Genomic DNA, 27,720 nt, shown 5'->3' on the forward strand with positions numbered 1-27,720 from the left:
TAGCAAGAGAAATAACAGTATGGTGATCTCAGCAATATATACTTTAATCCTTGCCAATTTTTTTTGTTCGATTGTCCTCAGAACAAATTGAAGGTTGCATTTTATTTTTAGGATCCTAAGTGTGTCATTCATTACCTGCTAACTTTTTCTGCAGTGTGATGCCTCACAGAGATAAAGTCAGATTGATTGTGGCATTGTTTCAGAATATAGAGATGTTGTAACATTTTGCTATTCTCAATGCAGACATCCAGGCAAGAAGCAAAATGATATGTCCAAGTCTGTACTGGTGGTTGTGATTGAAATATTTCCATATTGTAGCAAGAATGAGGATAGCTTATAAAGGTGGGGTCTACCTATACGTTGTTTGGCAACTCAGATAATTTACCATTATCCCGTGATGCCACCACACAATAATCTGTGAGATAGTTCAGGATATGTAGTGTATTTTGATTCCGTTTTAGAGGGTGGAAAATGAAGTGTGAGATTTTGAACCAGTTACTGAAAAGTCATTGAATCCTGTCTCCTAGGTTAATGTATTTTTATTTCTCTACTCTTGCCAGCTTCTCTAAATGATTTCCTCAGTAGGTTAATTCTGAAGTTAATATCCCAGGAGACTACAGTCTAAATAATCCAGTCCCTTGTCTTTCTGAAGAATCAAAGTAAATGGACAGAATTTTACCTATGAGATTTTTGACTTCTTAATAAAAATGAAATTTATATTTAATTACAGAAGCTAGGAGTATTCTGGCAGGAGGTAGCCTGAGTCTAATGGGTCCTAGGTTCTTAGTACAAGTTCCCCCTTCTCCTGTGTTTAAGTTTTAATAAGTTCTGACTACTTTTCACTTTCCTTGAAAATTAAAAAAAGGAACTTTCTCTCATTCAGAGACTCTTGCTGTGGAGCTGTTTTGGTTCCAAAGGAATGTTGCCTATTGTGACAAGTGAAACTAATGTCAGGCAAATTTTCCATAGGTTTTAAATCCTGTTTTGTATTTGTTCTGTAATCTTCAGTTAAAAATAGTCAGTTGGAAAATCTAGAAGGCTGGAAAGATGAATTTACAGAATGGGCATTATTTCCCAAATTGGCTTTTGGAGGTTGTCTTTTTACACTAGAAGTAGCAAGGGCCAGATTACAGTAGTGCCTAAAGCCAACCTGTTCCAACAGGCTTCATCTTCCTTTGTACAAATTTAGAAAGAATGGATCCTCACGCAAGCATTTCAAATCCAGAGACAAATTTGAAAAAAATTGCTACAACATGTTGACTGATTTCTTGCCAAGTCAGCCACTGAGAACTTTTACTTGACCGACTCTTATAAAGAGACAATTAAAGGGGTGGGGGTGAGGCACATAACTTTGTTATTAAAAAATTAAATTTTGCAATACCCTAAATCCGTCTTCCTCTTAACATTTTTCTCTGCTCCTTTTAACCCTGTTCTCTTCTTCACTCTTCTCTTCTCCCTCTCCTGCCCTTCCCTTTTCTCTTTCTTCTAATCATTCTCTGTAATATACGCTGTTGCTCTAATGTATTCATTTTTACTTTGAGTATTGATTCAGTGATATGTTCTGGAGAAATAGCTTTCAAAAGATTGTATTCAGATACACAGATTCAAATCAGCAGAAAGGTTAAGAACATTTTAAAAATATGCTTGTCAGCAGTGGAAAGAAAGCTGTTTGTAGCCAGCAGGTGAGCTTGAGAGTACTACAGGGTGTGGTAGAGATAGTAATAAATTAACTGGCAAGCCAAAAACTATAAAAAAAAAAATCAGCTATTTCATAGCATAGAAGCATGACAGCTATGAAAAAAGGAGTGCCCCAGGGAATTCTTTTAGAGTTTGATTTTTTTAAATATGTTTGACATGAAAAATGTTTTAGTACAAATAAAGCAACTGGTTTTAAACTTACAGGGAGGGGGGTTGTGGTTTAGAGTTAGCATGAATAATGCATGATATTTAAAGAAAGAACAGCTCTAAAATGTTCCGGGAGGCAGTCCATGTTGATGGTTGGAATGGTGATTTTTTTCCCCTATTTTTGAAGCATCATTAATTCAGTATCGTTTTGTGATTTTTTTTAACCTGATAAGATATCAACCAAAGAAATACTATTTGACTTAGATTAGGATATTCTTTCTTCAGATAATTTAGTTTAAATATCAAGAAGATCAGCCGAATTATTTAAGCATAAAGCGACAGTCATTTACTATAAAAAATAATTTGGCCTAGTTATCCTTTTTAAAAAGCTCATGTAGCCCTGCAAACCAAAATCAACCTCATGGAAGGGGAGAAACAAGATCAGATATTTTGAACATTACTCCATAGGAGACCAGCACAATCTAGTGTTAGTGAATGCATTGTCGCAGTGCTCCATATGCAATCAGAAGCCAATTGTTACTGGACTGTGTACAAGCACACACTGTGCTCAATGGTCTGATGAGGTATTATGGATATGATGCAAAGGGACTGTGTCGATTAGAAGCTAACAATTTGTTAAAAGTGAAAGCAACTTAACATTTACATTGGGCCCGCTGAGGCGCACTTGGTGTGGCAAGTAGGATGAGCTCCAGGAAGGGGGGAGGGGAGGGGAGCACCACGAAGGCTCCAGGTGTTAGTGTCCGTGCAGGAAAAAAAAGAGATTTTATTGCTTTCCATTTGGCTACCTTTATTGCTGTGATTCTTTCTACACTGTCTCTTCATTATTACATTCAGCTTTCAGTGTAGAAAAGTTCATGCAAAACAGCATGATTATTATAAATGTCAAAAATGTGTGGAGGAACAGCCTATTAAAATATAGCCTAGAGATAGTACATAACACTGACTTTAAATAAGTAGCTGCAGCCAAAGTGATACTCCATTAAATCGCTGATATTGTGTAATATATCCACGAGTATTAATTTTGATTTCGGTCACCACTATCAGAATACGTTCCTCATGACTTTCTCCTGGTTCTTCACGTCGCCACACACAGCCTGTGTTCTCAGGTCACAGAAGGTTCTCCATTCCCCTGTTTAGGAGTGGCACGGAGGCAGACGTGAAGATGTGGTGTTGATCTCTGCTGAGGCATGCTCAATCTCTATCAGACTTGTAATGCAGATATCCCATGTAAAATGTGTGGCTATTTAATCAAAGCATTGTTGAAGAATAAGTGAGAAGTGCCTCGTGTGCATGATTCTGTACTCGGTTCCACCAGAAGTTAATCCAGAAAACTATGGTTTCCACTCTTGTGGAGATACCAGGCATTTCACAGAATGTGGGCAGATAAGATTAGCTTCCTTCTCGCCCCTATCAAATTGAAGAGGTTGCATTTTTAAAATTTTTTCTTTATTTTTTATAAAAGAAAGTTTAGGGTTATGGACAGTCAATAGCTCATAATCTTTTTTGGACTCTAATACTCTGCTTTGCCTACCAAGCCAAAACTTTTTGTTGTTTCAACATAAAAACCTTAATACTTTCTCAGTGAACTGAGTGTCAGCCTGGCTTTAAGGTACTTTTTTTACTCTTAAAAAAATGATGTATTACAAGATTTGTAATGGAGTGAACATGCTTGAATTGCACATTTAATTTTTTTAACATCACATTCATGTTTTGCCAGTTTGCCTACCAGCTATCTGTTAACAAAAAGTTCCAAGGCAGCGCTGCAAGTCTATGCCCAACTAAGCCTTTTGTTTCTGCAGATGTTTGGGCTTAGAGCAATGTTGTAAAGCTCAGGCAATCCAAGGACCATGTTTGTACTTGTCTGCTGCGATTCCCTGTGCATTGTCTAAACCTGTATGCATTGTTCTTTCCGACAGGTGATAACTACCCTGTGCAGTTCATTTCGTCAACAATGGCAGCTGCTGCTACTTCTGGACTCAGCCCTTTGCAGCTCCAGGTAAGTGCCAGAAGAAAAAAATGTGGGATACCAGCCAGTTCTTTAGCGGAAAACTGCTAACCAGCTGTATGCTAAATAATGGCCTGAATGTTAAATAATTTTTAAGCATAGCCTAGAAGGATTAACACCTTGCGTACTTACCATACAGAAAATAGAAAACTGCCAATTTCAGCATTTTTAAAGGCAAAATGATAGTATGGCTTAGACCTCTATATTTTCTATCAGGTGAGTTAATGGTTTTACAGTTTTGTTTTGTTTTGTTTTGTTTTTATTGCTGGCTGCCGCTATTGGATATGGTAGCTTTTTCCTTATCCGTTTTCCATCCACGTCTCCATTTATGTCTAGATGATCTTTTACACATAAACATCAAAACAGAAAACAATGTTGGGCATTTTCCTTCTTGCAGCTTATAGACTAGGGGCTGTTATCACCAGATTACCTTAACTGTTTGGTAAAATGTCAACATATTGCTCTGGAATATGTGTACCCTCATTCTCATCTTTAGCTTCATGCCAAGCCAAAAGTCCGGGCATGGCATCCCACCACATTCGGGGTTAGGGTTCTGTACTTATAACGCAAAACTGGGGGAGAAAGTGTTTTGGAAGCTGGACAAAAAATCATTGGTACCTTATCTTCTTCACAGTCAAGTTAGGGGTTTACAATAGGACCAGGTGATCTTTATACCCTTCTAGCACTGCCATTTTAAGGGGAAATTGACTTTTAATATGAATATACATTTTAACAAAAACAAAAAGATAATATCATTAAAATAATGTTAAAACCTTCAGTATTTGAACAGTTAGAAAGTATGTGGTAGTGAAGAACTTGAATTTCAACACAGTGGGAAGTATAAAGATAGTCTTTTATTCTTATAATTTACTGTGATTATTTTTGAGTTTTCTTACAAGGGAATAGCATCTGGCTAGGCATTTTTTTTTCTTCTTTGCTGTTCCCTCTATGGCTTGAATATAAGAAATGTGCAGATATTTTGCCATGAAAAAACATCACTGTGAGCCTTTTCAGTTGGGTCTGCAAATAAATAATTTTTGCAGTACTCTGAGTTTTTTGTCATAAGCCTCAACCGGAAAGCTGGGACAATGTTACCGCCTATGGACTGCGTAGCAGAGCTAGACATTTTGCCTAACAGGGGCAACAGCCCTACCTCTCTTCCAAAACTTCACCTTCCCCACTGCTAACACTGGAACTCACCGCAGTTGGAAAAATCTAAAAAGAAACCTCCCTCATAATAAACCTAATCTGTGTCTCCTTTTCCACATAGCTATGCTAGAGTGTCTTCTCCAGTCAGAGGCAGAAGTACGAAACCAGTACCATTGCTTGATCCTATAACCAAGTTTCTATGAAAGACAGTGTCTGGGTCCTCAGCCTTCTACTTTCTATTCTTTGGTGTGGTCAGTACCCTGGATTTAGAAATATGTGTTCTGTTTCATGAGTTCTGACAGTATGTTTTGTCTTTTTTTTTTTTTTTTTCTGAATATGCTACTAAACAGAAGGGTCATGTCTCCCACCCACAAATTAACCCAAGGCTAAAGGGCCTAAGTGACCGTTTTGGCAGGAGTTTGGACACCTTTGAACATGGTGGTGGCCACTCTTACAACCACAAACAGATTGAGGTATGAATGCTTCCATTGATGCTTCATTGGGTGGGGACTGGATTGTTCAGTCATATTCTAGGCTTTTTTTTTTTTCCCTTAAAGTGGCAAACACTCGACCTAAACACTAAAACGTAACCTTTCCCTTTTTCTCATTCCTAAGGAGCCTCATTTTTGCTCCTTTTCTTTCACAGAAGGAGGCAAGCCCCAAACCAATGTCCCCAGTGACTTAGGTTGTTTATTGCTATATATTTAGGCAAATTCTTTACAGGTATCTTCAGAACCATCCCTTTTCCCCTTAGTCTTTTACTCCTTTTTGTGTATAGTGCTGTACAATGTTTATAAACACTTAAACATTTTTTTAAAATTCTCATTTGTCCATATAACAACCCTGCAAAGTTGATCAAATATAATCCTTCTTACATAGACAAAACAGTGGCGGTTCAGAGAGGCCGAGGCTGCACAATATTCCCAGAGTCAGAGTTAGTACTCAAGATTTCTAATGGTCTGATTCAGGTTCTGAATCTTGTTTTCTCTGGCTGAGGGAGGGCCGGGTGGCTGGGCCTGACTGGTTGCTTTTTTGCCCCATGAATGTCTGTAGTATCCCTTTCATATTTAACTTCCAATAAAGCTCTTTGTTGTTTTTGTGGGATATTCTTACCACTCGGGAGAAGATGGCTTTATGGGTCTTTTGAAAACCAAGCCCTTTTCTTCTATAGGGGTCTAGAACTCGTCTCTGTAATTTCATGTTTGATTTCTTTCTCATATCACTGGAGTCCCTCTCCAGGATTATTAGCTACTGAAGGGCTGCCAGCTATCTGTTGAATCACCAAAATAAATAAATAAATAAATAAATAAATAAATAAATAAATAAATAAAATAAAAATAAAATAAAAAATAAATAAATGGAGACAGGCTACCTCAGACTGAAACACACTTTAACTTTCTGGGTTAGATCTAATACTAAATGTTATGTTCTAACCTACGATGGGAAACTCAACTCAAAAGAAAAGAAAAGAAAAGAAAAGAATTACATCAAGCAAAGCTATATATTCAGATCCTATTGGCTCTGGCAGTCTATACATATCAAATACTGTATAATCAATAGAGTATCCCTTTAATTTATCTTCTCTGCTGCTTTTAAACCTGTATTTTTGAAAAATAATAGAGAAAGCTCACACGTAAGAAGAAAAAAGAGGACAAGATCAAAAGCCACCTTGGAAGTAGCCTAAGGAAGAGTTCCAGAGCTTGCTGCCTGCCTCCCTCTTCCCCTGTCACTTTGATATAAGTTATACGGGGGCTTCCCACCCAGACATGACCAGGCATATACTGTCAGAGTATCTGCTATCTTCTAGACAGCAAGAAGGGATTTCTTTCATAAGGCTTTCTTTTGGCTGCAGAGAAGGTACCATATTTCTGGACATTCTGAAGATCTGCCATACCTGGGCTTGCTAAAATGTAGAAATAACTGCATATGGGGAACAAGACTTCCTTTGTGATGCCAGTTAGCAAGCTTCTCAGCTCAGGACAGATAGTTTGTTAAATGTTTAAGTGCTTGGACAAATGTGAAAGCAGGTGGTCTTGGCTCAGACTCAAGACTTCCTCTCTTTTATTTTCTCTTGAGGTGTTGAGATCTATCCCATCCACCTTTCTCCATCAGCAGTTTTTTACCCAGTCGCTTCTTTGACTAATTTTTTCACTTAGGTTGACCTCTCTCCCTGCCACCAGCATGGATCCCTGATGCTGCCAAATCTGGCTTCTTTTGGGTTTCTGGAAACTATGATGTCATCTCGGGGAGTGCCAGATCCGTGTAGTTCTGTAGCGGTGCTGATCTAGAAGCACAGCATATGCCACACGTCTATCACTCGCATTAGGATAAATAGAGAACCAGTTAGTGAGGGAACCCTTAGATTTTGCAGTTTAAGTTTGGGCCTATTTGAAAGTTTCCTGGGTTTTTGTTAATTCTCGTTCTGTTTTCTTGCTTTCATTTTTTGCACCTTTTTTTTTTTTCTGCCTGTCAAGAAACCTTTGCTCTGTTTGCTTATATGGTACACTGGTTAGAAAAGATTGACCTTGTTTGAAAGGGAGGTTTCCCAAACTTTCCTGGTATGAGCATCCCATGTTTATGGGGACGTCCATGAAAGCACAGTAGACATACACGTCTGACCTACTACAGACACTCACATTTGAAATCGTAAGCAAAAGTAGAGAGAAAATTTAATAATATCTTGCTTTATTGATTTTAAAGTCTGCTCTCTTTTCTAATTCTTCCTTCCTTTGACAAGCTAAAATGTCACAGCTCTGTTAACAATCACGATCGTGATAGATTGTTGATACTAAGGAAGCATTACAATTATGTTAACTGGTTTTATTTCTAAACAGAGATTCTCAGGAAGAAAAGCCCACAACATGTACATGCCACCCTCACCCTGCCTCACCACCTTCATATACACCTGGCTGCATTGCTCAGAACTAGTCCTTCTTACCTGATGTTACAGTTCATTTGTTCTTCAAAGGTTGTGACTTCTAACATTAATGAGCCTGGATAAATCTTAACAGCATTTATAGTTCTACCCTGAAAGCCCGAAATTTTGTTATCAAGTAGGAAAAAAAAAGGTAGTTAAAGTGCAAGGACCCTTCTTACATTAGCATCTTCCAGTTCTTTCTTTCTTTAAAATAAGCAAGATACAGGAAAGCCTTGGTACTCTGTGCTGATCTAAGGCATGGTTTTCTCTGCCTCAGGGGCACAATATTAAGAGAGAGAAGGCTGAAGAATGCTATTTTTAGTTGAACAGTTCAGCAGATGGAGGCATGAATACTCATATATCTGAAGGTTGAGGGGCTTGAACCATTAATTTTGATAATGTATTTAACCCTGGGAACAATCAGAAACTGTAACTCTAAGATTACAGTGCTTTTGACCTTTAGAGAACAGAGGGCACTTGCTATAGTAAACAATATATTATATTGCTACTTATTCCAATTCTCTACCCGTATAAATTTCAGGACCAGTTGCCATTTGCTTTCCTCAGCTATGTTAGCATTGGTCCTTCAAGTACATCAGAAAGAATGTTAAGGAAGGGGGACCAGTATAATGAGGCAGTCATATAAATATGGCCTTTCAGTAGCTAAGATGTTAAATTGTTTCTGAAGAAATATTGTCTCAGAAACTAAGCTCTGAGTAACTTCTGTCTTTTTTTTTAAATGAAAAAGTAGCTTCAATGTATCAATTCATTTTATGTGGTGACTTTCAACATGATAGACCCTTAAAAGTAATTTTGTTTTGCTTTATTTTGTTTGTAATTGGAAGTAATGTTGCTTCCTAGATGTACCTTATATTAAATACAATCTGGTACCGTAGCATGCGAAGTGATACACCTGTCTCCTGCTTTCTTATTAAATGATGCATGCTTCTCTTTAGCAAATACAGCAGTTAAATATCACACAGCTTAAGAATTTCTAATTAAAATATCTCCACATGTCAGCATATTGGTAATGTATTATTTTAATCCATTTATTTTGTTTATGAAACAGTGACATATGTTTAGATTGTGAAATATATGAGCCTTAAAAATCACTTTATTGAAGAAAATTAATTCCTACACTACTGTCTCAGTAATGTGTTCGCTCACCCAGTCAGTCACTGGCGGCGCTGCCAGTCTTAATGTGGGGTAGACACACACTTAATGTGGGGTAGACCAGTTTTATCTGCATAGCAGTCTTGGAAAGAAGCAATAGCAGTTCTTTCTCTGAGTGCCAAATGACAGAGTTTTTCTTTCCTTCCTTTTTTTTTTCCTTTCTTTCTCATTAATTCAAACCTGCCCCCCCCAAACACTTTTTGTGGCTTTTTTTTTTTTTTTTTTAATACAATGAGGCATGGGATTGAGTATATGTACAGGAGATTCTGAAAGACCAATCAAAATTAAAAACAAGCTAGTTACCTTTTCAAAGTTAGACATAGTAATTTGTTTGTCAGCAGGGAGATGTTTGGGTCAGCCCTGAGATAAAGTGACTGTCAGCAGTTATTCCTACAAGACAAGTAATTTCACTCAATGTATTACTGACAGATTGCTCACTTCTCTGAATCACCAGAGAAAACAAACTTAATATTGTTACAGGCAGAGTTTCTGTCTTCATTAGCCTCAGAGAATGATTTTTATCAAGCATTCAAAGCCTACCAAGCTTTAGTTGGAACATATTTTAACAGACAAGTTCTTATAATGATAGTATGGATAGTAGCTAAAATGAAAGGGATTAAATATGAAAATTTTTAAATATCAATATAAGTAGATTTTTCACCTTTATTTGATGGCCACTATGTGTACTTTAGGGGAGACTTGAGGAAAGGAGTATAATTAGAGCCTTAACACACTAGGAAAACCTATCAATCATAAGTTACTCTTAAATGAAACTATTAAAGTCTTGCCAAGTTTGCAAAGATGGAGGAGAACAATTGAAATTTTTGCAGAAGTAAATGCAAACACATATTTTATTTAAATGATATTGTCAATTTTCATGCTACAAATGGAAAGTGAAGAAGTACCCATCAACATCGAGAGTGCTCTAATTCTATTTCAGTTCCAGCCTGAATCTTTATGATATTATATTTAGATGCTCTTCTCTGGCTCATACCCTGTTTTCTTGTTTGCAGTTGTAAACATGCCTCAGTGCTGTAGAGGAATGAGAGGGTGAGTTAGGTTTTGCTGGGTAGGCTGGGGAGGTTATCATTTCTAATAGCGAGTTGAATAAAGAGTTGATTAGAGTGACCTATTACTAGCTACCCAATGAAGAAAAAGGAATGCACTGATTCAAAGCTTGTTTTGAGGATGCCAACCATGGGGCTGTGCTTTGAGGAGAAATGCTTTCTTTTCCCTTAAACAGCCTTCTCTCACCCCTTTTGACTTTAAGAGTGTGATGGAACTTGGGAGTACCATTACAACTGAGATTAGATGAGCTGTGGACTAATGAACTCCACTTTGGAATCAGAATCTTGGATTAGAGTTTCCACTGTTACTTGCCGTGTTGTCCTATAGTGTTCTCAGATTACCTTTTTTTAATTGTAAAATGGGGAATAATAATCATTTTCAGGGTTGTTGTGCATAATAAGTGGGGTAAGGAGGCATGTATTAGATTTCCAAAAGAAAAAAAAATCTTCATTAAAATGGAAAAAACTTTCCAACATCCAATAAGCAGTCAATTCTCCTCTACCTTTGCTGCCTGAAGTGCTTCTGAGGGGCAGCTCTAATCTACTACAATGTAAGTCACTGCTTTCAGGGATTTTGTCTCTTTTGTTTACTCTTGAATCCCCAGTATTGCCCGGCATAGTGGTAAAATGAATGACTTAATGAATTTCGTCTTTGGTGGCTATCTGGAACCCAAGTTGCTTTGAAAACATTTTTCTTGGATATGTTTGGTCAGGTGCCCTGTGTTTAGGGAGGCACTATTTCATATAAAGAACTTTTTATTTCTAGGTATGCTTCTTAAGAAAAACAGCAGGTACCAAGTGAATCCTGATGGAGGTTAAAGAAATATAGGCAGGTAAAAGAAGGATGCAAAATATGAAAACATTTCCTAGTGTTTGGAAATCAGACTTGTATTCAATGAAACAGAATAAGGTTATATCTACCCACAAATTAAAACATTGGGTACACTGGATTTTCTTTTAGAAATGTGATTTTCAGTAGGTTTTAAGGTAATACCTAAAAGTTGAGAGAATGTGGCTCTTCTCACATATAAGCCCTGTTAATCACTGTATTTAAGTTATGTGATAGATGAGATGTTCAGGTGTACTCACAGAGATGGTTTACTAGGAGCCCAGGACCTTGGAATTGCAAAACTAGTGCAGTCCTCTATCTTTCCTAATGTAAGATTTCTACCAATATTCATTTATCTCCAGCCTCACTAATTAATCTATAAACAGGGAGCTCCCAGTGTGTGAATACTTGTATTTAAACAGACTGCGTGTAAGATGCAATGGTTTCTAAAATAGTGACGGGTACTTTTATTCCTGTTTTTACCAAACTGGAGTTTCAAGATATTGTTTGGTTGGTATCACATATTACATATCTGTATGCTTATATGTTATTAGGGGCTACCTTGGAAATCAGAGAGATGGTGTGATTAAGGATACATTGGATGGTTTGAAAGCAAAACATTCCTGTGTTTTCAAAAATGTTTCACTTCACTTTCCAATCATAGAATAAGTCAGGATATGCAACATTTAGGAGATTTAAATCAGAAAAAGATATGATGAAATATTTTGACATGTCAGGTAACAGAACAGACTGAGCAGGACAAAAGTGTTTTTAAAAAAATCACCTTATTGAGGTATGATTGACATACAAAAAGCCGCGCATGTTTATTATATACAATTGGATGAGTTTGGAGATAAGTATACATCCATGAAACCATACCACAAACTATGCCATAAACATATTCATCACCCACACTTCTTCTTCTTCTTATTGTTATTATTTTATGTGATAAGAACATTTAACATAACATCTACCATCTTAGTAAGTTTTTAAGTATACAGTACAGAATTAGGAATCACATGCTCTATGCTATATAATAAATTTCTTAACTGTAACTGTGCCCTTTGACTAATACCTCGCATTTCCCCTCCCCCAATTCCTGGCAACCCCATTCTATTCTCTGCCCCTATGAGTTTGACTATTTTGAATTCCTCACGTAAGTCATATTTCACAGTATTTGTCTTTCCATGTCTGGCATATTTAACTTAGCATACTGTCCTACAAGTTCATCCATGTTGTTGCAAATGGCAGGGTTTCCTCCTTTTTTAAGGCTGAATAATATTCCATTTTATCCATTTATTTTCTTTATCCATTCATCCGTCAGTGGGCATTTAGCTTTCTTCCACATCTTGGCTATTGTGAATAATGCTTCAAGGAACATGGGAGTGAAGATACCTCTTTGAGATCTTGATTTCAGTTCCTTTGGATATATTCCCAAAAGTGTCAGGTCTTACATTCAAGTCTTTAGTCCATTTTAGGTTAATTCTTATGTATGGCTTAAGATAAAGGTCCAATTTAATTATTTTGCATGTGGATATTCAGCTTTCCCAATGCCATTCATTGAAAAGACTATCCTTTCCCTATTGGGTATTCTCATTCCCTTTGTCAATGATTCTTTGACTATATATGTTTGAGTTTATTTCTGATTTCTGCATTCTGTTCCATTGCTCTATGTATCTGTTTTATGTCACTATCATAGTGTTTTGATTACTGTAACTTTGTAATATATTTTGAAATTAAGAATTGTGATACTTCCAGCTTTGTTCTTGTTCAAGATTGCTGTGGCTATTCAGGGTCTTTTGTAGTTGCATATGAATTTTAGAATTGGGTCTTTTTTTTTTTATATTTCTGTAAAAAACACCATTAAGATTTTGATAGGCATTGTATTGCCTCTCTAGATCACTGGATGGTATGGACATTTTAACAATATTAATTTTTCAATCCAAAACTACTTTTAGTGACATTTTTTTTTTTTTAAAGATTTTATTTATTTATTTGAGAGAGAGAGAATGAGAGACAGAGAGCATGAGAGGGGTTAGGGTCAGAGGGAGAAGCAGACCCCCTGCCGAGCAGGGAGCCCGATGTGGGACTCGATCCAGGGACTCCAGGATCATGACCTGAGCCGAAGGCAGTCACTTAACCAACTGAGCCACCCAGGCGCCCCTTTTAGTGACATTTTAATTAAAAGGGATTGAGAAGCTCGGTTGGATGGATTCCCCTCATAGATATGATCCCGTGGAAGAATAAAATTGATCAGTAGAGCTAGCACATAGTTAATACCACTCTGCCAATTTTCCTTTCTCTTTTATTTGTAGAAAAATTCATATGCTACAGGTATACATGTTTGTACAAAATCCATCTAAATTGTAAATTCAGGGAGAATTTGTAACAGTTCAAGCTCTCTGCAGTGATTTAAAACCATCCATGCTTTATTTTGACTGTTTTAAATTATTAGGATTAGGATAATAACTGGATTCTCTTACATATCTTCCAAGCCTAAATGGCACTAATAATGGATTCTTTTCTAAATATAAATAAATGAGCCCAAAACATCTACTCTGTACTGGTTGCTGTGTGGATAAAAAAATCACTGTATGTTCCATTTTCAGTCCTCCCTTATAATTGATGACATCAGTAGGGTCATCTTGAGTCAGACTGAGAGGAATTAATTTGTTTGTTTGTTTGTTTGTTTTTTAGTTTTATAAATACCAATTCCTTTATATTTATAATTGTTTTAATGTGGTGTTAGCTAAGTATTTGCATTTCCTTTTTACACACTAAAAAAATGGAGGCAAAGTAGAGCCAAATCAGTTTCCCAAGACTTCCATCCTCTTGGTTTAAGGACTTAAATCAGAATTCTTAATTTCCAGGAAACTGCATTGAGTTCATTCCTTATTATGTGTTTCTCTTATAGCACAGCTGTAATACCTGTAACCAACCTTTGATGTCATAATATATAAATTAATCTAGACTCTGATCCTTGGTAACTCATCAGTGATTTCCCTAATGCTATTGACCTTGAGCAGTATGAACTAAAACAAAAATAAATAAATGATAGCTATGTATAAAAATCTTATTGCTTAAAATGTATACATGTGTTGACCATCTCCAACCCTATAAAGTGCAAACATACAGTACTCATGCAAAGGCAGTTTGAAATAGAGCTGTTTTTAATCTAGAAAAACCCATTTTTGGGATATTTATCAAATTTTCACTCTAATTCACTTATCCATTGAAATTAAAGTAAGAATGAAGTATTACAGCTTTTCTTTTTTAACTCTTGTTACTTGAAATTACACGGTAACTTTGAATATGACTGGTTTCAATGATATAACACTTAGTGTATCTTAGAGTTGTATCAAAATGTTTTTTTTTTAAAAGGGAGCTTATAAATTATCATGCTCAGGAAATTTGGAAAAGTTTGTATGAAAATTCAAAAGTAACAAATTTAATCATTCAATTATTCAACAAATATTTATCCAGTGCCAAGTATTATTCTAGACCAACGGTCCTCAGTAAGAGGCGGTGTTGCCCCCTAGGGTTCAGGTGACATGTCTGGAGACATTATTGATTGTTATGACTTGGGGGTGGGGATGGAGATACTACTGGCATCTAGTGGGTAAAACCTCTAGGGATGCTGCTGAATATCCTACAAAGGACAGCTCCCGCCCCTCCCGCCACCCCCCGCCGCCAACCCCGACTAACAAAAATGATCCTGTCCAAAACATAGTCATGCTGAGGTTGAGAAAACCTGTCTTAGATATTGGGAGAATAACAGTGAATAAAACAAAGTCCTTGCCTTCATGGAGTTTACATTCTAGTAGGGGAGAAAGAAAATGGGGAAAGAAATGTATGATAAAGAGTTAGGATTGCAAATCTTACTCATCTTAGCAGAAGTATCCCACCTATCAATCTGCCTGTACATCTGAACCTGGATGGGCAGGTTTTTAAAAGCTGAGACTTATTTGATTATTTATCCTCAGCTCCACTTTGATCTTCAAAACTAAGAATTTTTTTTATTAACATATAATGTATTATTTGTTTCAGGGGTTCAGGTCTGTGATTCATCAGTCTTACACAATTCACAGTGCTCACCATAGCACATTTTATTCTAGCAGTCACTTCTGGCTAGAACACTCACAATTCTCCTCAGTCCCATCTTTTCAGTTGTGCTAAGCACACCATCTACTCTGACTTTCAGTAAAGGAATATTATTTCTGACTATAATAGTGTGGAAGTCTATCTTTCAGAGTGAAGTAAATATGAAATTTGGTGAGGACCTGGGAACTGTTCATTAGTTTTTATAGGATGCTGTTTATGGAGATCCCATAGGATGAGTGGAATCATTCTTGGCAGAAAACCTGTATTTGATGTGTGAATTGGATATTACAAAGGAAACCTGAATTTCTTTCTAGAAACAAAATGAAACAGAACAGATATAAGAATAGTATGGATATTATTTGTATGTGTACAGATATACACATACCAACACACATATAATACACATTGTATAGTTTTTTACAGTTTAATGAGCAATTTATATTTCAGCTTTATAATAAATGTGCTTTAATATTATCCCCATATTTTAGAAGAAGAAAGTGAGGCTCAGATGGATTAAGTAACTTGGACCAGATTATTCATCTATTAAACAAAATTAGGACTATAAGAGATGGTTTAAGTGCATTTTGAAATTTACTTCTTGACGGGCATTCTTTGCCTTAAACTCTGCTGACTGATATGTAGGAAGCACAGTCATTTAGAAGCTTTTGTGCATAACTTACTCCCCTCTTATAGTATTCAAGTGAATTAGAAGTAATTTAATTACATTAAAAAAGGGGGAAATTTCAAAGTCAACATGACATTCTTGGGATCCCAGAGAGTTCATGTATTTTCCAAATTTCCAGTTAGCTGTCCAGAAGAAACTTCAAGCCTAATAGAATTTAACAAGGATGAGAAGAACTATCATGAAATCTGCCTTATCTCATTCTGTAGTTTTCTTTTGAGGAAAATGCTTAGAATGTTTTTGCCGAGTGCCAGAGCTCGATTCTTTGGAGGGTTTCTGGGTCTGTCTTCTAATTTCAAAGTTTCGATGAGTGTCTGGGAGTAGCTGGGGAGTGTGTCCTTGCCCATCCCCAGCCTGTGCTGCGCTCTGAGCATGTTCAGCAGGTTGCATGCCAGCAGAGGAAGCAGATGTTTGACCATACTGGAATGGAGCGCCTGCTGCATCAGGAGCTGGGGATTCCTCTTGACATCTGGACATGGCTGGGTCGGGATGCCTGCCTCGGGCCAGGAGGCTGTGGGGGCTGCGGGGCAGAGAGCACAGAGTCTTTGCTGCTCTTTAAGCGATTAGTGCACTGAAGCAGCAATAATGTTGAATTATCGCTTGGCTGCGTTCTTCTCGGCAATCTTGGGACAATAGGAGAGTCAGGAAGGAGCCTTTACAGTAAAGTCATGTTCAGAGAGACAAGACTAATTATAGAGTATTAAAAGAGCTCTATTTTAAGTGATTTCATTTACAAATAGCTCTGGACAGTGTATGGAACTTTTTAAAACTGTAAACCCAATAGCTGCAAAAGACTTCTAATTGAAAGTGGCTAGTTTAGAGCCATTATTTCAGCAACTGTCAGTTTCAGAGTTTGGCCAAGTCGTGCCACAGAAGATAGAACATCCGCCAAAAAGAGAAAATACACCAATCCTTGTAGCTATCAGGGCGAGTTCTCTCACTTGAGAGGAAGGAAGACTTTTAGGTAAGAGATTGACTGTGTTATGCACTGGCTTTTACGGTTTTACTTTATCACACTGAAAACTGGTCTGCATTTGCTACCCAGAACTGAAACCATCTGTTACACCAATTTCCTTTATGATATGTGTTATTTCAGCACAATAGATATAGAAATGTGTAGGTTACAATATGTTTTGTGATGAACAGTTGATGCATTTATGTAGCTTTTCCTCTTATAATTTTTCCTTAGTGAGACCTCTGCGTTCAAGGAAACCTTCTTATAAACACGTCATGGCTGGTTGTGTTCACGGTAGTATATTGGAGAAGAACGCAGTGTTGCTCTCACTTAACCTCATATTCTAAGGGGGGTATATTTAATTAACACTGGTGAGAGGCTGACCTGAGAGGCTGTGGAAAGTGATTGAGCTGCATTTTCTAAGCTCTGCTCTAGTCAGCTGGGAGGGAAATTAAAAAAAAAAAAATTAGAAAGTACTATTTCTGAAATTCCCTCTAACTAAGCTGTATTTCAACGGGCCATTTAATGCTCAAATGGACAAAGGTATTACTTCAGTCATTGAATTGTATCAAACTCCTTCTCAGAGGCCCAGTTTAAAAACTCTGAAGGAAAAGTGGTTTAGCATCGCATTCTCAATGGAGTATCACTTGCTCTGCTTAAAAAGAAAAAAGCAAATAAATTAAAAAAAAAAAAAAGCAGGAGAAACACTCACTGTCAGTAAATGCAGTGGAGCTTGTGACCCGTGTAGTCCTCACAACGCTGGGGTTGCCCTCCGGAGTTTAAGAGTTCCTTAGCCCCCGTACAAAAAGACACCCCTCTCTGCAGCATGGCTGTTTATCTGCTCAGAACATTTTCTTCACGTCCAAGCAAGTGTTTGCTCAGGACCCAAGGGGCAGTCTCTGGATAATGCACAGGTAAATCATTGGCTTCGATGGAACACAACCAGGAGAGAGTGAGAAGCTTTGTTGAGATAATAGAGGTCTGGATGTGACTAACTGGGGTGGAAGTCCTTCATTTCCCCATCCATTTATCAGTCATTTTAATAATGAGGCATTTCTTAGCCATTTTAATAAAGAGACATTTTTTAGTCCCAGAGCAAAATAGTCAGACATAATTCATCTATATCCAACCGTACCATTCCTGATTTTAGATCCACCTCTGCCACATCTCCTGATTATGAAACACTATCACCAAACACAGATATACTTCACTATGAAACAGGGAAATGACTGTATATCATTAGGTGATGATTTGCCACCATGTATTGCAGCAACATGCTTCCTCTTTACTCAGCAGCTAGCTTGCTCTCTGACATGTTTTCTGTCTGTACAATAGTGAATGGCTTGGAGGTTTCAAGAAAGCAGCGCTTCTTGGTTCCTCAAGACCTCTTCAGTTAACAGAGCTATGTGACCAAAAACAAACCAACCAACCAACAAAAAAGAGCTATGTGACCTTGAGCTAACTTTCCCTGCACCTCAGTCTCCTTATCTGAGAAATGGAGATGATGACACCTCCCATATTGCAAGGATTAAATGAAGTAACACAATCCAGTGGCCTAGCACAATATCTGCCACATGGTAAATACTCAATAAACATCATTTCTCTCCACACCTTTATACTAGTATCTCTCTTATTCATGTATTCATTAAAAAAATATTTTAAAAACATATAGTACATGCTTTAGGTACTCAGGCTAAGCAAGCTATTGACCTCTTATGATAATAGCCTAGGGAGGAACTCAACTAAATGAGCAAAATGTCAAAGTGATAAGAACAGATAACATGTGGCAAATCATTTGGTAAATATGTATATAAATATACTCACTTATTGGTGACCAAGCTGGTTGTATATAGGCTTTTTGAAATCTTTTTTGTCCTAATACCTATGCCCAATGACTGCTCCTGAATTCAAAAAGCATAAGGCCCAGTGCAGTGTTCTTCAGAAAGAAGTGATGGCCAGGCAGTGAATAAGGTACTTTAAACTGGACTTTCTACTAATCAAGAAAAAAATGCCACCATATTGAAAGAAAAGCCTTCACAAATAGGCAATGAAATTGTAAATTGCACAGATTTCCAGAGCTGGAAAGGCCCTCAGAGGCCTTGAGGGCCAAATCTGAACTCTACCACCAGTTCCATGAGCATGGGCAAATTAATCTTCCTATGCGTGCAGATTCCATTAAATGGGATTAGGACTAATACTCACCCCAAAGGGCAGTTGTGAAGAATAAATAAGAAAATCCTTATGAAAAGTGCTTTACACACTGTCAAGTATTATGTGAAGTTTTTGGTTTTACAGTTGAAGAGACTGAGGCCCAGAAGGGTGGATTAACTTGACCAAAGCCACACAGCTTGTAAGTGGCCTGGGTTAGGATATGCGGAATTGTGAGGCAACGCTGTGAAGAGCTAAATTTGATTGCTTCTTTTAAATACATTTATAAGAAAAGAACTGAACCAAATTTAAACATGGCCAAGAGGACAGTATAGCTCATGCCTGTACCTGTTCTGGGTGCAGGTGGGTGGGGATGAGTTTTTGTAGAGAGAGATTTTTTGCAATTGAATGTACCAACCTAATGAAGATTATCCTTTAAAAAAACAAGTGTAAGACCCTGTAACAGTGCTGGTAGTAGCGACAAGACCAGAATACAAGCTTATATTAACATGGAAAAAAAAGGATTTTTTTTTTAATTAATTCACTCCTACATCGATTCCCCAAATGTTTATTAAGTACCTACTGTGTGTAGTAAGCTCGCTTTCTACTAGCAAGATACTAAGATCAGACCTTGGATCTCCGCCCTCAGAGGGCCCACAGTCTAGTAGACCATGTGATAATTGTTAGAATAGGTATGCATCCAGAATGAAAACCCTGCGGGAGGAAGAGGTGTTAAGCTCCGCCTGGGGAAATATGGGCGATCTTCATGGATGAGATGGTGTTAAAATGGAACCTTGAAAGGAGAGTGGAAGCTCACTAGGTTTATGGGGCAAGGATACAGTGTGGCAGAGATAACAGAGAAGAGAAAAAGCACTCCAGACAAAGAGCTCAGCCTGCCTGTAGGTGTAGAAGCAATGGACAGCATGGCGCATTCAGGAAACGACAAATAGTCTGGCAAAGGCCGAGTGTACCAGACCAATAGTTGGTGAGATTGGAAAGGTAAGCGAGGGGTCAGATCACAAAGTGCCTTTCACACCACACTTGGGAATTTGCAATGCATGTGGCAGACATGATTTTATTCATACCGCAAACGGTAAAGTGGTATAAGGTATAGCGAACAACTTTATGATGTGATACTCCTCTATTAATTTGATCTCTAGTTTACATTTCCCATTACACTAGATTTAATAGTTAGGGAACTATGTTTGGTAAGATTCATAGTCCCTTTAGTACAATGGTACCCTGTGGCAAGTGAAACTGTACAAATAGTGTAATGATACATGCAGAATAAACAAAACTGTTTAAGATTGAAGCAAAGCCAAGGTCCAACCATTTCCCTGGGACTTGGGGAGATCTTGTAATCTGAAGTTTGTGCTAAACCCAATCATATTAAGCACATTGCTTCTCAGTGAATGGTCCCTGATACTATATTTCAAGCAAATGATGAAGCAAGGAGTAAAAATCTATAAAGAAAAGCTATGGTTCTTCTAATTGTGCAATTATGCCCCTTTCTGGAATAATAAAATGTTCCTTGGCAGAGGTCAGGATCTCTGCCACTGACTTATTTAACAGATCCTCTTAACATCTGTCCTGCAGACTCTGCACTTTATTAGCAGACAAGAGACCCAACAGACTTTGCCTGCTGTGTCCCTTTTTCACATTCACACAGCTGTGGATTAACTCAGACTTTCCAGAAGAGGACCAACCAGAAGGGATAGTAATGTTATTGGCTGATTCTAAAAAGATGGGAAAAAAGAGCAGAAACAAATGTTGCCCTAGTACAATTCAGTGTTTTTAGGGTGACAATTACCAGTCTGTTTTAAAAAGGAATAAAAGCAGCGATTTCACTAAAAAAGGAAAGTCTATTCATATCTGTGTGGGAACCTAATCAGGCTCTTGTTTCCAATGACGATGCCTCCACAGTCGCACCAGGTCTGCGACAAGAATGCTCCTTTTGTACGCCGATAATGTGGAAACGATAAAATTCCCTCTAAGAGACATATGTGTTTACATCATGAGATGTGTTATTTGACAAAATGCTTTGTTCTCCTCATATTTTCCATGCAGAGTTTCATGCTGGGTTGTTTGGCTGGAAATCTTTGATTAACTAGAATTAGTTGCTGAAATAAAATAGACACTTTTGTTTTATGAGTCCTCTTGCTGAGCTGTAAATTACAGTAAAACATATAAGGAGTGACAGAAAGAAGTGCTGATTTGAACCTCTGACCCACGACAGGCACAAAAACATAAGATTATTCCTTCAAAGAGCTGCATAGCGACATAAATATTTCACGGTCCACTCGGAATCATGCCCTCTTAACAAATTAAAGCTGCGATTTTACATCACGTAATGAGAGTTTTCCAGAGGTGTTATGATAGGCTTACACGAGGTATTGAGATTCTGAAATATCCTTCCTAAATTAAGACCTTGAATGCTTAAAGATTTTCTCTGTCCAACAATGGACAAACAAACAAACCAAAAAACAATACAAAACAAAAAACAAAACAAAACAAAGTTCCTGTTCCCTAAATGAATAGCCTTTACTAGAAAAGTGCCACATTTTATAAATCTTTAGTCTTCTCACAACCACGTTGGCCTTTGGTGTCACCATCTTAGTTCTGTGAAGCAGTCTTTGGGTGCTAGCCTGAAGGAATGGACTGGGAGGGGGGACGTTAATAAAAGCAGAATAGGAACTCTGTTAAGTCTAAACACTGCACGTTCTAGGGCATGGTATTCATTCTTCTCAGGATTGTTGGGTTTTTTTTTTTTTTTTTTTTTGGTTAAATAATTTTATAGGATTACTTATACATTTTAGTTAACATAGGATCTCTTTCCAGAGCTTCCACATAAGCAAAGCTTCCCTAACTGTTCGCAGTCAAAACTAACCGTGGTGGGTGTGTTAACTCACATTATTGTGGTAATCATTTCGCATTATGTACATATATCATATCATCACATTGTACACCTAAACCTGACATGATATTTTTTGCCAGTGTCTCAATAACGCTGGGGACAAATGCCCGTTTGTTCCCATTGGTGGTGTTTCAGGAGTAATTTGTAAATGCTTCTATGCTACTGTTTATCATATTGTAGCTCTCTCCCTTTCTCCTTCCGCTCCTTGCTGTGAGCTCCTGGGAGAGACCGCATATCTTCTTCATCTTTGTATCCCTAATACATTTTTGCTAAATTGAATAAAAATGCCAGATGTTTTTCTGAGTAAGATCTTTGGAGTGATATCTCTTCAAGAGAATATACTGATAGGAATAAGTCTCTATAGTGTGCCCTTCTTCTAAGTATGTTTTGCGCATTAACTCATTTACTCCATACAACAGTCTTTTGGAGCAGGTACTATTATTTTTCCCATTTTAAAGATGTGGAAATTTAAGGCCCAGAGAGATTAAATAACCTTGCCTTAGATTACCTAGTTCTGACAAAAGAGTGTGCACTCTTTTTTTTAATTTAATTTTATTATGTTATGTTAATCACCATACATTACATCATTAGTTTTCGATACTCTTAATCACTGTGCTGTCCTGCCTCTCACAGCAACTTATAAACCTTATTTTTCTAAGGGTCTTCTTAGCACTTATATTAACCATTACTTGCTTCATCTGTTACAAGGATTTTTAAAGGTGGATTGTTGGTGTATGTATTAGTATCACATCTAGTGACAATAAAGTGTGTTGTGTGCTTATTACACACTATTTGAATGATTTTTACCATGGCTGCTATGGATAAGGTATCATTCCTTTCTGCTAATTAGGGAGTAAGCCATGGGTATTACTGTAGGATACAGATGGCATATTTACATACTGTAAAATATGCTGAACTTCTCCAATTGGCAATATTAATAATTTGCAGTTCAAAAAATGACAGTTAGTGGAGGTGGCTCTGAAACAGGGTAAAACATTAATTTGAATTTAAAAAATACAGAAGAAAATAAAAGAGGAAAGTAAGAAGAGGACATTTTGTATTATTTCTTGTCGAGTTTACTTGATCACTTAAAAGTGAATTCAAAATACATCCTTACCTCCCTGAATATTTACTGCAAATGTACATTTCATGTTACTATTATTGATATGAAATTTCTGTTTAATAAATCTGTGCATTTCATCATAGGCATGAATTTTGTTCATTAGCATGACTCTTGTGTTCAGTCTTCCATAGTCTCCTGAGAAGTTAAAAACCAAGTTCAGTTTAAAAACACTGAAAACATTTTCATATAATAAACATGTTTATTTCCAACCAGCAACATTTGTTCTGTCCTTTGATTAAAGTGAAGAAAAATAGCATATAGAAAATATTATACTTTTCTTTCATGCAATTTTGTTTTCCCAAATATATATTTTTAACAATTTAAATAAAAACTTACTTTTTTCTTCATTGAATACTCACTCATATTTGTCTTCATTCTGTTGTTTTGGAGGCTTCATTATGGGTGGAAATCGAAGGGCATAGAAGCTGAGCAGTTGTAGAATATTTTTCAAGCAACAGCATCTGGTTTCTTGGCAGTCATCATGGGCCAAGGCAAGGCAGTCCTGGCATATCTCCAGATTTTTCTGTGGGTATTGCTGAGGGATTCCCAGGTCTGCCATGTTGTTGTAATGGTGTTTCCTAGAAACCCGGAAACTCGGAATGGAATCCGAAGTCTGTTTGATAGTATTTGAGGTCTACATGATCTGGCTCCCTTGCCCTCTTTTTGACATCTGACCCATCACCCTTTGCCCACCTCACTCTGCTCCAGCCACACTGGCCTCCTTGCTGTTCCACACACATTCCAAGCACCAGCATCTCTTCACCTCGGGACATTCACCTATCCTTTGCCTCTGCCTGGGATGCTGTCCCCTGGTAGTGACATGGCTTACTCCCTTGCTTCTTTCAGGTCTCTACTCAAATGCCCCTTATTTTAGTTTTCCTGACCTCCTCAGTATTTAAAAATTCCCCCTCCCCCATATTCATATACCCGGTCACTTTATATTCCATGGCACATATTAGCATCAAAGTTACGCGTACCTACGTGCTTATTTATTGTCTTCTCTGTCTCCTCCTCCCCTCTCCCTGCCCCAAAATCACTGCTCACTTCTGTTTTCCCAAATAGTGCCTGGCCATTAGTAACCACTCAATAAATACTTTTTGAATGAATCTGAACCAAAATTCACCTTTTGGTTACAAAGGAACAATGCTTTTAAATATTAGGAACCTAATATATACTCATTTACTTAAAAAGTACTTTACTGAACTCAGCCCATGTACTCAAATATATATATACCCACTGAAACTTCCCTGTGACTTAAAGACCATGGGAAATAATGCTTAGATTTCAAATCCAACTTCTGGACTCCTCGAAGAGTTTTTATTTCCTATTGGTAGAGTCAAGATGCACTTGTTTAAGTTTCCCTGATGAGCTACAGCTTTGTGACTAGAGAGTTAAAGGAGCGTTACGAATGCAAGCTGTACCACTTGGAGCACATTCAGAGAGCTGGGTCTCTTCAGCAGTGCCTGCCCAGCTCTTGGAAACAGAAGGAAAACAGTCAGATTCATTCCCATAATGTCGATTTCCAACTGCCCTCATTATCACCTCTTTGAATAACTTGCTTCAAAAACCAAAGTACTAATTGTTTCAATGACTGAACTTTATTTCTGTAAATAAAGCATTATGTATTTACACACTTTATTTGGCACCCTGAAAGAAAGATACTTGGAAAAAGCAAGGAGAGACCGAGGTTTCTTGTTAAAATTATTGGGGGTCACTTTGCTTATACTTAGTTATTTGCACTGTGCAACTATGTTCCATGAGGAAAAGCTCTTCTGAACTCATTCCAGTATAATTGGTGTAATCCAAGAGGGAATTCTGGTGTGTTTTGTTTTGTTTTGTTTTGTTTTGTTGTTGTAGCAGATGACTGCCTGGGCGCTCAACCTGATGGATTCAGAATTTTTTTAAAAAAGTTCTCTTCATAGAATGGTAGGACCATTGACCTGAGCCTCTCGCCTTTTCTTTTTTCTTTTTTTTACAGCTTCTCCTCTCCTCCACACCCAGCATATTCTCCCCTTGCCTCCCCACCCCATAGCACAATGGGTTATGTCAGAGGAGCTACTCAGTGCTTGAGAAAATAGGCAAGAGGATCTCTAGCCAGGAAAACTCTTTTTTCAATTCATTTTTCTTTACTTGACATTCTTGAGCAGGCTGCAGGGGATAGTGAAATGAATTGAACAGGTCCTGGCTTTCCAATGGCTTACAGTCAATGCTTGTCCTATTTTTCCTTTGGTTGTTGTAGAAAGGCAAATAGCTGAAGTCTTAAAGGGGGTGAAATAGGTCCGCTCTCACCTGAGACAGATTTTGGCCCTTTATGTGTATTTGCATAAACTTTCATTTTTAAAAATCTGAAAACACCTTAACATGATTATAATTACCTTAAGCTAATTACTGTAGTTGCATTTTAAATTTGTACATTTTAAAATAAATATTAAAATAAAATTCTACAACATAAATTATGCTTGGGTGCCCAGTGATTACTATTCAAGTACATATAGGATACATTTCTCTTTTAATTCTAGGGGAATGGTGGGAAAACAATCCTTTTATGTAGTCCAGATCAAGAGCTCTGATAAAATGTACATATTCTATTTGCACTGAGTTCCCTAAGAGAACAGAGCACAAGGAGAAAAGAGTCCATGTGAACACAGAGGGGGCAAGTAGTGAATCTGGGTTCTAGATTTCCTTCTATCTACTGCTTGCCAGTTGGTATTCTTATGCAAATCATCTTCCTGCAATAGGTTTGAGTTTCCCTCATCTGTAAAGCAAAGGGATTGGATTAGATGATGTTTACAGTTCTTTCTTCTGCTAACATTGTGTTATCTGGTGTTTCCTTGCAAGAAAATCAGTGCATGACTTATGAACCCACATGCTTTATAGGTTCAAGAAGACCAAAACAGAGAAGGTTGACTTCCATCTCTGGGGCTCCTTTTGGACAGGGTGTGAGGAAAAGGTATACGAAGAAAAGGGTGTGGGCAGAAATAATAATGATTCCAAAATGATAGCGACAAGAAGGGAAATAAAGGAGTTTTAGAGGTCAGTGTTAGGAGAGCATCTATTAAATGTCAGGCATGATGTTAGGTCCCTGGAACATAAATAAGACTCAGTCCTTCCCTTAAGAAGCTTGGAATCTGCTGGGAGATAAAGACATGAAAAAAAGACATTCCATAGAGTATACAGGAGTAGAAGAGACATGGTGGGAGCACAAAAGAGGCAGGGGTCAGATAAGGCTTTAAGGAGAAAGTGATTTTTGACTTGAGACTCAAAAGATGAGTAGGATTATGACAAACAAGAGGGGTTAATAGGAAAAGAAAGAATATCGCAGGAGAAGCAAGGAGGCTGACTTGGAAATTAACCCAAAATGCGAGGAGTGGGAGTGGTAGCTCTTCCCCTATTCCTTCTCATCTCCTATCCCTACAGCCAATTTTCTTGGTGTCAAATATTAGGGGTCTAGCTAAACAAGTACCTTCTATGCTAAAAAACAAGGACTTCAGTTCTTTCCTTCCATGAAACCACAGCTATATTTCCTGGATCATTTTGTTGACATTGGAGGTTTATGAGAAGTAAAAGTATTTGTGATCTCTTTCAAATTATTTTTAAGCTTTCTCTGCACCACCCCCCCAACCAGTCTGTAATGACTTGTTACTGACATATTTTCTTCCCTGTGCTGAACAAGCACTAAGTCATGCTGCTTAATTACCCCTGTCTCCGTTCTACCTTCTCATAGCCTCACAGCTGAACTTGTCCAGCTTTATGGCATGCCTCGCTCGGTAGGCAGAGGAACTGTCATCAGCATTGTTTTGAGAAGGTAACAAAACCCAGGATGTCCCTGGAGAACTGAGCCAGGCTTGGGGCGTAGCGTTAGGAAGCATCAGTCAAGTAAATAATGACATTTCTGTAACGATGCCCTCACCCACCCTGCTTGTTTCCTCCAACATCTCCAACTGCCACCCCCCCACTCCCACCCCGCCCCCAGTAGTGTGTGGTGCACAAGAACAGAATCTGAGTTAACCAGGGCGAGGGGTCTGGGGTTCTCAGATACTATGTGGGCCTACAGCAAGTGGGGTAAATATAAGGGTCGGGCTTGAAAGCTTTCAGTAGTGCCTATTGAATCTGTTTTTATAGAATAGCATTTTCCCTCCCTTCCTTACTTCATTATCCACCAATAGGCTAGTTGTATTTGAAGGAAGATGTTTTTTCTTTCTCTCTAGGCCAGATTCCGACAGGCCACTTTAAAATGCCCTTTCTAATTGAAATGACAAAACACAGGAGAATTTACTCCAAAGAGAATCCAGTGTGTGAAGCTGTGCCTGCTTTTTTACTGTTGGTTTCCATATACTGGAGCATACTGGTGCCAATTTAAAGCCCCTGTCAATTTCCATTTTTATCAAGTTCTCCTATTTCTACCTATACTCTGCATAGTTCCTTTTACTTTATCAGTCTATTAAATATGTGTCACTAGGGTATTTCGAGTGTCTTCTCTTATGGCTCAGAGATTGGCTGAAGAAGGGAGTTGTTTAGATCAAAATTGTGCCCCTTGCTCCTTCCAGGTGGCTGCTGGTACCATTAACTCTTTCCGTATTTGAGGACTGTGAAGTGCCATTTGAGAGAAAGTCGCTGCAAGACATCTGGAAATATAGTTTGCTATTTGAGAACTTGGAGCAGCAGCAACATCAGAATCTCTCTTCTCCTTGGACAATGATTCTTGTCTGGTGGCTGGGCACAGGAAGTGGGTTTCGTTACTATTCACTGTAAAGCTTACTTAAAGCACATGGGCTTTAAAGTGAGACTGAC

The 27,720-nt window shown here is 37.8% G+C and overlaps 1 protein-coding gene across 16 annotated transcripts in view; it reads left to right on the forward strand.

Annotated features, from left to right (window-relative positions):
- The window catches only part of SOX6 (SRY-box transcription factor 6), a 605,015-nt gene that overhangs the window by 488,211 nt on the left and 89,084 nt on the right, over positions 1-27,720 (forward strand). For 10 of the 16 annotated variants that reach the window (XM_078058353.1, XM_078058351.1, XM_078058356.1 and 7 more), the window contains 2 exons: positions 3,783-3,862; positions 5,371-5,493. In XM_078058353.1, the coding sequence (XP_077914479.1) occupies positions 3,783-3,862; positions 5,371-5,493 (203 nt within the window). The remainder of the gene's footprint in view (positions 1-3,782; positions 3,863-5,370; positions 5,494-27,720) is intronic. The other 6 variants (XM_078058361.1, XM_078058364.1, XM_078058358.1 and 3 more) reach the window with 1 other exon arrangement.

Source organism: Halichoerus grypus, chromosome 11 (assembly GCF_964656455.1).
Source record: "Halichoerus grypus chromosome 11, mHalGry1.hap1.1, whole genome shotgun sequence".
Lineage (NCBI taxonomy): Eukaryota > Metazoa > Chordata > Mammalia > Carnivora > Phocidae > Halichoerus > Halichoerus grypus.